This window comes from Anser brachyrhynchus (assembly GCF_964034855.1).
Source record: "Anser brachyrhynchus genome assembly, chromosome: 1".
Lineage (NCBI taxonomy): Eukaryota > Metazoa > Chordata > Aves > Anseriformes > Anatidae > Anser > Anser brachyrhynchus.
The window spans coordinates 86,282,744-86,297,525 of record NC_137694.1 but is presented as its reverse complement, the minus strand read 5'-3'; the positions used below and the strand labels follow the sequence as shown (position 1 = coordinate 86,297,525).

Below are 14,782 nucleotides of genomic sequence, written 5' to 3'. Positions count from 1 at the left end.
ACACAATTTATTAAAGTACCCCTTTTAAATAGTCTCTTAACCCATGCATACTGAACCACTGTCTCTGATACACAATTCTGAAAGAAATGCTAAGCAACAACTTGGCAGCAGTGAGTTTTCATTAGTAGTTTTTAATGGTACGGTACACACTAAAACCAAGTCTACATATAGTATAGTACTCAAATGCAGTTTCTCCTTGAGTGCTGAGAACACGATTATCATGAATGAACAAGAATTTTTTTAGTTATTTATTTTTGCAAATACAAGTTGTTTTGATTGTTTTCCAATTTCCAAAAATAAGTCTGACAATATTTTGGTACTCTTCCAACACAAACAACAATAGCTATAGCTGTGACAATGAAATCTTAAAAAAAAAAAATCAACATAGAATGGATTATTGCTTTTAACCCTGGTACATTCTCATTTTTGATTGTACGGATATTCATATATTTGACAAAATCTCTCATCTAAGCCAAGGAAAACATTTTATGGTTTTTCATGAATAAACAGAAAGTACAAAAACTTTCTGCTACAGATTCTTCTCTATATTGCAGAGCTTCACAAAGAATAGGGGAGACAAACTGCTAGAAAAAGTGTTTTCACACTCCCCCATTTGTGACTATTAACAGCTACAGCTTAGTTTCTTGAATAAGTAATTACCTACTTACAGCAAACACTTTCAGAAGTTTGACCTAGCTAGAGCACTTTTTCCTCACTTTCAGTACAGAAGCACATTTTCCTCCTCCTTTCTCTTTCTTTCTTTTTTTCCATCTGTTCTTGCAACATTCCTGTCTAAGCAGCAGTCAATGTAAGGCATTCTCCACTGAAGCGCTACATGCTGAAGTTGGATTCTAATTAGACATTTAGAGATCTGCTGCAATGATGAACTCTGATATAACAAATCTATCTAGACCACAGGCAGTTCATTATAGTCTTAACTTCACTATTTTCTATTACAGCAATAATGGCATTGAGATAAAACAGTATATTAAAACTTTTTTTTTTTTTGTAAATGGAAGAAAGTCCAATAAATTGTTTTTCTTGCTTAATTTACTGTGGTTTATATACTGCTGCTACAGTTACAGCAAATTTCTTCTAGCTACTATTGATAATCTCATTGCACTTTTAGGAAATTAGTCCAAAAGATATTTAAGAAACCAACAAAGAAAGGGGATGCCGAAGTTCAGTGCTAGAAAAAAAGTCGTATTTCAGTAATCATGCATCTAATCACGCTAAACTGGTCTAATCAACTATGCCCGAATATACAGCCAAGTAATGAGCCAAAAAATTATTAGAATTCACTGCAGTCATTCAAACTGACAAGAAGAATAAAACAAAGTGCATCATCTTGTTGAATTAAACTAAATCATTTGTTGGATGCAAAAGTTCTTCTACATAGAATAGACAGTGTTGTATTTATTAACTCTCAAGGTAGCATTCTTAATGAAATCAGAAATATTAACTTCTTTGGACACTTAAGACAGCTTAAATTCATTCTTGAAAAGTAGTAGCCTGATGTTCTGAGTCCATACTTAAGAATTTAGCTAAGCTACAAAGATGAAAGAACAGCACCACCTAGTTCTCTATTTAAAAGTTTTCAAATATTATCACCCATTGATTTATGTTTGTAATCTATATTTACACGTGTGTGTATCATGCAATGAAATCTGTCACATTTCCATACGGAAAAATACTAACAAATTTGGCAGGAACTATTAAAGCATCTGATGAAGACACTTTACAAGTGTGTTCTTTGAAAAAAATGTTTGTATATGCAAGACTGCTAGAGACTTGTAATAATGCAAATATTGTTCAGAAGCACCATAAACACCAAATGGACTGCTCATCCGTCCCCAATGTTCTTTATGGGACCGTTTCCCTAATTAAACCAAAATATTGTACATGAATTGATTCCCCCATACAGTACCTGATATTTTAGGGTATGTGTATGTGCATTCCAGATGCAAAAATACATTCACAATACAGACAACATCACAAGAGCCTAAGTAACATGTTAAAAAAATAGTAACAATTATAGCTTGTAAAAGTTTTTTTCACATTTACATTTCTACTCTGCAAATAAAGCCTACTTCAGTAATGTGACATATATTTTAGTTGTTAGTTGGACTGAAAGCTTTCACGTGAAGAATTTCCCTGCTAGAGATTTAGAGATGTGTGTCTCAACAATCTAGAAGTTTACCATGGCACAACAGCAACACCTAAGGAGCTACCTTTCCTCACTGTGCAGTCATCTTTATCAACGTTTATTAGCATAGCTGCCTGTATTGCCATTTGATGAGTACATAGCTATACAAGCAGAATAGTTGGTCTGTTTTTCTGAACGTGTTGCATTTTCTAAGATCTTGTTCACTTCAACAGGACACAAAAGCAGAAGAGTATAATATTCCTGAAGAATTTTTCTCGACATTTATCAGTAAAGTCTGATTTCTTATACCAGTATGCATTGCAACAGATATCTTCTCTAAGATTCTAAGTTGACATAAAGCACAAGTGACATTGACACTATCACATTTTACATTGTGATGGCATGTCTTCTAACATTATAGAGAAAATGGAGTTAATTGCACCTACAAAAAGTTTCAGCTGCATTTTGGAACAAAATGTTCAAAGCAAGTAATTGATTTATCTAACTTAGATCAATGAAAATGAAAGGGAGATATGTTAAAATGATCTCAGGTGGCACATTTGCATCAATATGAAGTACATCTAAATTCCTGTTTCTCATAGGATGGCTTTTAAAGCATTTTCACCTCTCAAATTTGAGGCTTCTTACTTCTGCCTGTAGGAAGTCTTACATATTACACTGAAGCAAAAATCAGGCTCTTACAAGATTATAGAGAACACAGTCTAATGATTACCTCACTAACAAGTTTCTGTAATTGGTGCCACTGGCAGGAGTCAGGTCCCAGCACCAGGGACTGATTTCTGCTTGTTCCCATTCTCCTGTTAGTGCACAGTTCAGGAAGGTAGAGAAGTGGAAGGAATTAATTTAAAGAAAAAAAAAAAAGCCTCCTACCACATCCCTCCCATGTATTTTCTGTTCCAAGGTGAGGAGAAGGCTGTCCTCTCATAGCTTCCAGTGAATGTGTTTGCCCTAAAACCTTCACATGCTGGATCTCATTTTCCAGGGAAAGGAAGAGGTAGAGAAATCACTACAGGAGAAAGATGAAAATGTATGTCATATCCGGTAGGACTGAAGCAACAGAGTTTTGTTCTAGCCTAATCTTCATGTGTGTCCTGTCTTTTAAAGTAAAGGCTGTTGTGGTAACTCTTGAGGGGATGTTTTATCCATAGAGAAAATAACTTGCCCCTTTCCCAGTCCACCCCATCTATCACGACGAAGGCCACTTAGGTGTTGCCATGTTACAGCCTACTTGTTGCATGTTTGCCACATTAATGTAAAGAGATTATACAGGATCCAAAACTGAAGCCTTTATCCTCAAAAACTTAGAAGGGAAAGACTTTCACACATACAGTTTCAGGCTACTGTTGTTTCGCCGCTTCAAGTTTCACAGTGGCAAATGGAAGAAGCAGTTTGGTTTTCTTGACAGGTATACCAGGCAGACAAAGCCTGGAGGGAGATTTCTCTATGGTTATCTGCGCCCACTGATCTATGACCAGCTAGCCACCTATTTTGAAATTCCTAAAATAAATTGTTCTAGAAGTTGTTCAAGAGTTTTTAATGACCAGTTAAAAGAAAAAAGCCTACAATATTAACCATCCATTAAACAGCAAATTTGACCTTGCTTACTTCGAATGATACGGTCTAGTGGATTCTGTTTTCCTCTTGGAATTTACAGGGTATTTGAGTTTGCAACAGGCATAATCTAATTAATATTAAATGGACCTGCCCTTCCAAATCCTGCCACACAGGTGCCAAAATAAATGAAGAATATCTCCTACACAAGGAGCTGAACTGTGTCCTTCACCCAGATTTCCTTTTACTCCATTCTGCATAAGATTAAGAAAGAACTGTGGTTTTGTAGAACAAAAGTATCACTTGCTCTTCTAGCATACAAAAGCAAATCTATATCAAATCTGGTATTATTTTTTTTCCTCACGATACATAGATAGTTTGGGAAATTCTGCAAACACATTTTCAATGACCATGCACTAGCACTACTTAGAAAAAAAAATATATATATAGCCTATTCACTTAAAACAATTGTATTCCAGGCTATTTTGAAATTGTTTTTCTTGCATGTTAAACATATGAGAACATCCTATAAATAAGTCTATAAGCCACTGAGGTTTTTATCTAGCATAAGTGATCAATAACATAGGCCCTTTGCTTTTTTTTTTTTAAATGTGCTTTCACTCCCACCTCCAAAATTCACCATTTAGAATTTAGCAATACAATAGTGACTTATAATTTGCAAAGCAGATATTACTTAAGAAGCAGGAAACATTTAGAAAAATAAAAACTCAATTATTTTATGGGGAAACTACTGAAATGATGCAGGATCTGGTCCATTTTTAGAGGACTGAACAAGGCATTTTCACCCTAAGAATGACACACACTTCACATTTCAACATATCAAAAAGCATTAACCAGTAGTTTGCTATCAACACACAACATTTTGTGAGGAGAGATACACCAAAAACTTGACAAAGAGATCCTAGGAGTATTAGGAAGATGTTCTGAAGAAGATGGGCAAATAGTTGAGGTGCTGGCCCATGCTGAACTTACACTAGCAGATATGCTACTTGTATTCGAAGACACATCATCTTGATTACCTTTACATAAGCAGAGCTCAAGATACATTCTAAGATTGTAGCATGTTAGATTTAGGACTCTGGTGTTGCCTTTAAAAAAAAAAAAAAGCACAGCCTTTAAAGCAAATTCACTGATAATGAATTTGTTTTCATAGCCGAAAATGAAGTCCTAGTAGTTTTTAGATGTGATACTTAGGTTCTGAAAAACACCTCCATTAGTTGTGTTCATGAATTCCACCATGTTACTGCCACTGGTTTTAATTTGAAGTGATTTTCCAAACTGTATGGATATTACTTTTCATTAACCAAAATGATCATTAATCAAGATCGTACTTACAGTTTCCTCCATATTAGTCTATATTTCACCTATTTTTCGTAATATTACAACGCCACACTATAAAAGCCCAGAAGCATCAATAATACTATCAGAAGTCTTCAAGTGCAATAGAAGAAGCTCATATATGACACAATTAAGAAGCAACAAGAATATCATGCTTAATCTGTTGGACTAGATACTTTACAATGTCACTTATGCTCAAGAAAAAAATAGATGTTAGTTTAAGGTCTCCCCCAAAGTTACAAGAAAAAAAAATCTCTTATTTTTATCATCATTAGTTTAGATGTTAAAAAAAAAAAAAAAAGACCTCATGTAAAGGAAGTAAGACAATATATTATGTTATTTAATGCCTGCCAAGGATTTGAGGTATTCAGTGTTAACTCTTGAGATTATGAAGTTTAGTGAATAATATCTCTAGCTACAGGATTTATCTTACAATTTGGAAACGTCTGCAGTTTTACACTTTTCTGTATTTAAAAATTTAAATATATATATATATATATATATATATTTCCATTGATGACCTGGAGTATGAATAAGTATTTTTGTACTTCAAAGTTTTCTTTTCCTGTATAAACCATGCAATTCAATGGAGACTTCTTCACTGTTCTTGAATTTAGAACCATTAATATATCACAATGAAGCTCCAGCTAGCATGTCAAAATTTAAACTTCTCACATAACAAGAATATTAGCAGAGAAAAAGAAAAAAGCCTTTGGATGTAAAAAAAGCAAAATGAGCCTGACATAGGAATGTATTTTGTATAGTCTTCCAATTAAAACAAAATTTTAATATTAAACTCCAACTTGATTTTGTCAATACCATCTCATTGTTTTTGCTTTCTGTTTTGTTGAAAAAATACTCAGTACATAACAATTTTGCATTGGAAAGTAACAAGTTATTTCAGTAGCGAACTCAATGACCTTAAACCCTACATAATTCTAAAAACTGATTGTTTCTGCTTCAACTAGTATGGCTTTTCCCCTTGTTAGGGACTAACCAGAACAGCTTTCCTCCCATATAGCACAGCAGCAATAAAAGCAGGTCAAGTTACACTGATAATCCAGCAGATGTAGGTCAGTTTGGGATAAATATACGAGCAAATGGAAGATACCAAAATGCCTACTACAACTGCTGCTGTGAAGTAATTTGGTCTTATTCTCTTCAGAGCTGTCTGTCAGTCACAGTTGCGGAGTTTCCAGTGTTGAACTTTGAAAAGCCCGAGTTTTTAAGACTTAGACAGATGGATCGGTATAGCTGTGCTGGCCTATTTAGCTTCTGCCAGGAGAAGTGGAAATAATGCAATGCATTATATATTGGTGACATCCAGCAAGGCATAAATGTGTTCTTCTTTGTGGCCATAAATTCTTTTTGTGTGTAATAGAATACCCAGGTTACCTTAGTTAAGGCTTGGTAATGGAATTACTACGACAATCAGAATCATTGTTTGATTAATATTGTGGTACGTAAGAAGTTTAAAACGTAACCAGACTCTTTTCACCTCTAACACAAGACAACAGTCTCTCTTGCACCATCCTTCCCATCCAACAAAGACAGGTAGTCAACAAATTGTTTACAGAAGGATGACGATAGAGGGAACATCAAAGCCACGCAGACAACCACTATATGGCGTATGACAATCCACACTACCTTGACAAATAACCTAAACCTGGCCAACCCCATGCACAGAATAGATAAAAAATAAGCTGGTGAAGAGTTCAGTAATATACATCTGTTAGAACAAAACTTTATTTAAATTTATGTATGTGTGTACATATGCATACAAAGATGCTCTGAAGAGGCTTTAGGGATTTAAACTGAGAAACACACGCTATGCGCATGAATTATTTTTCTAAAACTGAAGAGCAGTTGCCTATGGACAGTTAACATAGTTAACACCCCCTTAACAGCTATTTAAGAAGAACAGAGAATGCTAAAGTGAGCATTATGAAACAGAAAAACGATAAATTAATTTATGAATTCATAGTAATGTAAAATTGTATTAACAGTGATGTGCTGCTACTTAAACTGTGAAAGGAAGAAGCATTCACACTCTAAGAGCCATTTGATTAGACTAGAAAGCAATATATACAATTCTACTCCTAGCTAGGAAGTAATGGTCTTTCCCTCAAAAATCCCAAATTTGTCAGACCTTTTTGTCTTAGAAGATACATAAAATAGAATGGCAAAGGATGATGGCATGATTTTATCTTACAGTTAAAGATGTCAGAGAAACGAAGACAGGTAGGTAGACACAGTTAAGTGAACAAACAGGGAGTCTTCCAGTTCATCTACAGTAAAAATAACTACCTACGTTCTTTTCTAAATCTTTTTTGCCTGTTCCAAATTCTCCACGTTAGAAAGCCCTACACACAAAACATTAGTACTAAAACAGAGCTCTGGAAGATGCAGTACACAACGTCCACTGTTAGCACTCTGTTTTGTCATTAAAATAAGCGCTCTCTGCTTCTTTCCCTACCACCTTAAAATGCTTTTACCACAGTCTCCTCAGGACGGATGTGCATCTGTCCTGAGCTTATTGTGCATTAAAGTAAGAGAAACTGTAAACACTTGGACCTTCTCTTTAATTTGCATTTATATAAATGAAAGGAAAAAATCTTGAAACAGGTTCAGAGGAAACAAAAGAAAGAACTCTTGCAAAACCACCCACGTGCATTTTTCATAATACTTATTTATTTTCAAAATATTTCCAACGTTGTCATTCTGTAAAAAAGATAAGTTGTTCAAGGGCAGATTACTAAGGAAAAAAAAAATAATCGCCATTTCACAAGCTACTCCTTGCCACTTTTTCTTTCTTCCTTTCAAACAGACCTCAAGAATTCCGTGGAAAGAAGAGAAGGATATGCTCATTAAGCTCATACTTAATATTGACGCAATCCCAGAGGAGACACTTACTAAACTAGTAAACTATGTCTAATAGTTTTACCATTCCATATTTGTTTTGGAACATGTATTTTATAAAGCATGTTAGTGGCATTTTCTCTGGAGAGGACCCTCTATTCTTTTCAAAGGCTCTAATGGAATTAGCCTGTCATCAGGCTCATATTTTAAAAACAAAAATGGAAGCATTCCTTCCATCTCTGAGAAGGCATTAAATTAAGAGGACAATTAGAGAACCTTCTCTTTCTACTGTTAAAATATTAGTTGAAGGAGGAATCATTGTTCTAACAGTCAAGCACATTCTGGCTACGGTGCTATTCTCTTGGCAACTACCTCATGTCCATCTGTGTTTGCCATATACAGAGTTGCTATCAGTTTCTTAACCACCACTTGTGATGCATAAGTGGGGAAAAAAAAAAAAAAAGATCTTGACTCTGTATAGCAACATCAAAACACTAATTCTTTGGTGGAAAGAGTAAGCACAATCACATTCAACACCTGGTTTGTGAGGTAAGGCTAAAATACAAGTACTAAGGCCTGTATAATACATGACTTGAAGACATTTATAGTGCATAATTATGTAATTAAAACCGATAAGCACATTTAAGAGCAGAGGGATGTTCAATGTCTTACATTTTTGAAGTCAAAAAATGAGAACTAACTATAAAGCTGACATGACAAAAAAAGGTATTTGTTTCAATGGAGGTGTTTCTCCTTATCAGCATTTTTCTGGAGCTACTGCTTACTGTTGAATTGATAGAAACTTGATAAATCCCATAAGTGTGAGAGACCTCTGGTCATGTGATCCTCAGAGATGTTGTGTAAGGGTCATCAACAGAAGTTTGCGTGGTAAGTTACTCCAGGTTCTAAAACTGTTCAGTGGGGCTATACAATGAGTATAAATAAAATATATGAAGAAATCACAAAAGTCATAAAATATGAGCTAACCTGGGACCTAGACAGCTCATATGCCTACCAGGCTTTGGTTAGATTGATGCAAGCCATATAAATACGGTCACTATCAAGCCGAGTTATACATTCTATGCTTTAAATTGCGTGTAAAATACTCCAACTACAGATTGTATCAACCTCCTCCAAAGCCACTTTCTTCTATTCTGTAATCATCTACATCCTCATAGAACACGAGTATTACTGCCAAGATTTTGCTAATAGAAATACTAGTGAAAATTCAAATAAGGGACTAGCTGTGTAAGAAATAGTGATGTATCACGACAGTGTCTTAAATCAGCTCAAACGATCTGAGAAATAGCCATTTGCATACTTATTTTTTCTCCTATTTGTAATGGATCTAGGCTTATGAAACAAGTCTCACCCATGAGCAATTACGTCTTCACTGATTTGTTACATCAGTGATCACAGTTTCAGACAAATTAAAGTGTCCCTACATTATTTTCATTAGCAGACAGGTTGCAAGTATTTGAAGTGCCTGAAGAAACCATACTGAAAAGATTCGCCTGGTGTTGGCAGAGAACCGAAAGCGCATCATTTGCTACCACACACAGCACTATCCGGCATCTTCCGAGAAACGGAGCACATTAAGGCATTAGATGCCATTTGCATTATCACACAGCAGGGGGCTATAGCAGCTACAATTCCAGGATAATCTTAACCCATATCTGTATACCAGGAATTCAACAAAACTATTTTTAAATATTATAGTTTCTCACACCGTAACTCTTTACAATAAACAGCTTACTTTCCAGGTTGCATAAAAGCATTTCAGATGATGTAATAAAGTTCTTCTAAATACATGCTATCCTCCAACTGTTAAATTTTATGTAAGGCAGGCAAAATCTGAGAAGCGAAAAACAAACAAACTGAATGAAACAAAAAAGCAGGTAGGACTGTAAACATATGTAACAGTTTAACCCCTTGGGAAACAGTTTAACTACTTCAGAATCATTACAGTCCACAAGCTAAGAACAACAGCAGCCAGAGATCCTACTATTTTCACAGCAAATGCTGGAGAGGGTAGAGCAGACTAATACCATACCCAAACTCAGCTGACAAGCCACTTCTCAGCTCAACATGTTATTACTCCCCCTTCCACCTCCATCGCACCCCTTTCACAGCAAGCAGCTGACACTGGGTTCTTTTACTTCTGTTTGCCTCCATTCAGCAGGGACTGCTTGCTGTTAATGCTATTCCACGCACAAGCTGAGAAGCATTATTCTATGTCCTCTTCCCTCAGCTGATGCTGCATCAACTCTCGGGGCAGATTCCTTAAGCCTGGCTCTTAACAGACCATGCCAAAAAGACACACTTCCAGACAGGACACACATTAGCTTGGCTCTTTGTCACATTGCCTTTAAACTTGATTAGCTTCACTTTCGCTACCGGCAGCCATCCTTAGTCACAACCCAGGAGTGCACCGAATCCTCAGAACAACGATCTTATTCATGTACAGAGCCGACAGAAAACCCATGCATCCCACAGCCTACGAGTAGAAAACGGAGGAATCTAACAAATCCATTGAGCCCCTTCACAACAGTTTGGGGAAGCAAAGTAAGCCAACAGGAAAAACTGCTTCTAAATGTAGGTATGAAAGCGCCAACTAGAAATGTGTCTAATATGGTAATTGTGTCCGCTGGCTGTGCCAAAATAAATGGCAGAAACTGAGTAAACACCATTTATGAAGCAGCACTGTAAGGTGGACCAAAGGAATTTGATATTCAGTTAGACACAGTCACTATTCAGGGCAGGTTTCTCCTAGAAAACGTTCACTCATTTTCTCCTCCATTCTCCCTTATCTTCAAAGGAGAGGAGGAGTAGGAATTATTTCCTCTCACTCCAGTCTGAAGGTGACAGGTTTCTTATATTTGTTAAATAGTGCCCAGTAAAACTGCTCCCCGAAACAGCACTCGGCTAAAGTCAGGTATAGAGACTGCCCAAGTCTCCCTGGTTTTGATTGCAGTTTTAATCAGGAGCTGAGGAAAAATAATTGTGTGAGAAACTGAAAAGGAGGAGACATTTTATACACGCAGAGGGCAAGCTGATGAACACATTAAACATAGCCTTTCCCCATCTGCAAGGACAGGCCCAATCTGGTTATTTTCGCAGAGTCAGATGCGTATTACCTCCCTTTTCTCGCAACACGTTTTTTACCTGATGCAGTTCACGGAGTTACATTTTCCCTGGCACACTCCCTAAACTGCTGTGAAAGGCATCACCGTTTTTAATCACTGGTTTACTCTTAAAAAATGTGATGCGCTGAATGCAGTTGATTGCATCTTAGGAAAGATCAAATCCTCCTCCTCCAGCAGCAGCCCTGATTTTATTGGTGACAGAAAGTCAGTCCAGACGCGTCCCCCCCCGACCCCCCCCCCTTCCTTCGCAGGGCAATGAATCGACAATTCACAGGGAAATGTAAAAGGCCGAGAGGAGCCAACCCCCAGGTGCAGCCCGCCGCACATGCCCCAATAAATAATCTCGGATGGCACCGACACAGCGGCTCCTTGTGCGGTGACGTGCAGGGCAACTCGGCAACCCCGGTGAAGAATACCAGCACCACCTGCCCCGGGAAGCCGGCGCTGCCTGCTGCCGAGCCCCCCCGGGCCGCTCGCCTCACGGCGAGGTGACAGCGGGGAGCGCCGCGGCCCCCCGCGCCCCTCTCCCCGGCACACGACGCAGCCCAGCACCTTGCCCAACTCGACGCGGAGCCCAGGGGACGGAAAAAACCCCGCAAGGTCGCTCCGTTTCAACGCCCCCCCCCCCCCCCCAACCCCGCACCGTTGCCGCCCCCCCCACCGCCCCTCGCCCCGCCCCTGCCCCTCAGGAGGGCGGCGGGGGCAGGGGGGGCTGCACCGCCCCCCGAGCGGGGAAACTCTGCCCGGCAGCACCGGGGGAGCTCCGGGGGGGGGGGTGAGGGGGTGCGTGGGGACGTGGGGGGGCCTCCCCCGGCCGCACACGCCAGTCATTTGCATGATAATGGTGCTTCGCGGGTTCCCCTCCGCCGCGGCCGCAGCGGTTGTTCCCTTTCGCTCGGCAGGCTCGTGTTAATTAAGCGGAGCGGCGGTGGCGGTGCGGCGGGAGGGGAGGTGCAGGAGGAGGAGGGACGAGGGATACACGGCGAGTCTGGAAACTCGCTGCGGGAGGACAGCGGCTCGGAGCGGGGCGTCGAGGAGCTTTCGGCTCGCTCCATGATCTCCGCGCACATACGCCGCGCACACGCGCACAGACCTCTATAGGGTCTATAGATCTCTATAGGCGCGCGTGTATAGCCGCGGCGGCGGCACGGAGCGGGGCGCGGAGTCCCTTCCCCTGCCGGGCGGGAGACGACGCTGCAAAGGGGTGACCGCTGGGGCGGGGGGGGCTGAGGGGAGCCCCGCGGGGTCCCCGCCGAGGGGCGCGGAGGAGGCGGTTACCTTGCATGAGGATCCCGCAGAGGCTGTAGAAGCGCAGGAGCGCGCCGGGCTTGAGCCGCATCCTGGGGGCTCCCCTCGGGCTGGGTGGGCGCCAGGCACGCAGATCCGCAGCCTCCCGCCGCTCCGCTCTCCGGGCGCTTCCTTCCCCCCGCAGGAGCCGCCGCCGCCGCCTCCGCCGCCGCAGTGTCTCCCTCGCTGTATCCAGTGGGGTGAGGAGGAGGAGGAGGAGGAGGAGGAGGGCCGGGGTCGCGGGGGTGGATTGGGGAGGGAAGTGGGGGGAGCAGCTCTCCCCGCCGGCTCTGCCGCCGCCGGGCTGCTTCCCTCCACCGAGCGGTGCCGGCTGCCCCCGCTGGCTCCCCTCGCCCCTACCGGCGGGTCGGTCCGGCTGTCCCTGCGGCCCGGCCTGTCCCGCCCCGCGCCGTGCTGTCCCGTGCCGTGCTGTCCCGTCCCGTCCCGCTGGCGGCGCGGGGCGGCTGCTCGCTCCCAGCCGCTCGCCGGCTGGCGACACAAGGGCACTCTCCGCTCGCCAGCCTCCCCTGCGCTCGCCCCGCCTCCTCCGCGCGCCCCGCCCCCTTTCGGCGGAAAGCCCCGCCCCTCTCCCCGCCCCCGGCGCCACACCCCGGCCCACCCAGCGCCGCCAGCCCGCCCCTCGTCGCCGCCTCGGCCACGCCCCCGCACGCGCGTCACGGCACGGCACTGCCCCCGCCCGCCGGGCCCCGCCTCCCGCCCCGCTGAGCGGCAGCCGGCTCGGGCCAATCGCGAGGAGCCCCCCGGCCCCGCGGCGGCTGCCAGCCAATGGGAGGCGGGGGGCGGGCGGCGGGGCGCTGTCCAGAGCCGGTCCTGAACCGGCGGCGCACGCGGTTGAGGGCCAGGGGGCAGGGAGCCCCCGGCGGGGGGCGTGGCCTCGCCGCGCGGCTGTTACTCGGGTGGTTGTCGCGACCGTTAGCGGCCGTTACCACTGCGCGAGAAGGAGCGCGGCGCCGGGCCGAGGAGGTAGCGTCAGGAGGCGGGAGGCTGCTGCGGGCTGCTCGGGCTTCACACACACTGCGGCTCCGGGCCGGGGCCGCCCATCTCCTCCGCCTCGTGGCGGGGGGAAGCCTGTGGAAGCACCCGCCGAAGCCGGGCAGCGGGGGAGGACCCGGCCATGTCGCCTCCTGTTCCTCCGAGGGAGGCGTGAAGCACCGTCACCTCCCTCCGCTTCTCCTCCTGCCTCCCTGGCCGGGTCTCCCGCGCCTTCGGAGTCAGACACGAGCCTTTGTAAAGAACGGCTGCCTGTGTACCGCCACCACAGTAGTAATAAAAGTCTTGTACCCAGACAATGGCAGTAAACTTTCTGGACGCTTGGCTGCGTTACTGCCACTCTGGCTTGGAAAACAGTTTTTATTTGAGGACTTGCTTTGGAAGGGTTTGCAGCCTTCAGGCAGGAGGACCGATCAATTGACAGACAACGCACTGAATGTAGGAAACCCAAGATGGCAGGCTACTTCCTTCATACCTACTTATTTGCCTCTTAGCACAGTATCACTTACCTTTTGCCAAAACCTCTTCGTGAAATCAGAAAACCGTGTTCTACTGAAGTTGCTGGACTTCTCTGTAAATGTTTTTCCAGGAAATCGTGTTGCTTCTTCTCAAAGAAAGAAGGATTCCCCTGCACCCACGTGCTTGGGATAATCAGGTGTTTATCCGCTTCTGGATCATCATTTTTCTGTTGAGACTTGCTCTCCATCACAATGCAGTATGTTTTGCATTGTACCTCTCCAAATTTCAGTTTTCATCTCCCATTCTTTGTCACCAAAGAGCTCTACTGACATAATCAAGCAATGAAATAGTATTAAGTACCCATGGGAGAGGAAGCTCTTTAAAAACTACTGTCTCTGGGAGGTGTGTGGTCTCAGATCATTAAGTGCTAACAGTAGTCAACTTCACCTTATAGACCTTGCACTAGTCTAGGACCTGGGAAGGCATGTATTCTGTAGTCGTATCTTCCACTTGGTTCGGTAGCAAGTAATGACTATGCCTAGCAACAGGAGACTGTGTCAGGATTTACATTGAGTTCCTCTGTCTCCAAAAGATGCCTATACAGTGCATAATCAAATTACAGAATTACATTTTAAAGACAAAAGTTGTGTAGGTCATATGATTTTGTCTCAAATCCACATCGCATACATCTCTGTGCCCTTAGTCGGTTACCTGACCGCTGTCAAAGGTGTTGCACAGAAATGTCCCCAAGGGCAGAGAAGTATTGAAGTAACTGTCTGTAGCTGATGAAGAGGTACTTGCTTTACTTGATTTTTATTACCACCGAAACAAATGCACAATGGCAAAAGTTACAATTTTACCACTGTTGTTAGGATTCGGAGCATGTAAAGCAGTAGTGAACAGGGAATGATTCTCAAAATATTTTAGATGTCTTGCAGAAACG

General features: G+C 42.7%; 2 protein-coding genes across 13 annotated transcripts in view; one reads left to right on the top strand and one right to left on the bottom strand.

The window, feature by feature from the left end:
* The window catches only part of CADM2 (cell adhesion molecule 2), a 659,818-nt gene extending 646,901 nt beyond the window's left edge, over nucleotides 1–12,917 (bottom strand). For 2 of the 3 annotated variants that reach the window (XM_080574596.1, XM_080574602.1), the window contains exon 1: nucleotides 12,361–12,915. In XM_080574596.1, the coding sequence (XP_080430722.1) occupies nucleotides 12,361–12,421 (61 nt within the window). In that variant the 5' untranslated portion in view covers nucleotides 12,422–12,915. Of the gene's footprint in view, nucleotides 1–12,360 lie in introns of all 3 variants that reach the window. The other variant, XM_080574601.1, reaches the window with a different exon arrangement.
* Nucleotides 1–14,782, top strand: part of LOC308187337 (uncharacterized protein) — a 424,496-nt gene that overhangs the window by 49,574 nt on the left and 360,140 nt on the right. The window lies entirely within an intron of this gene.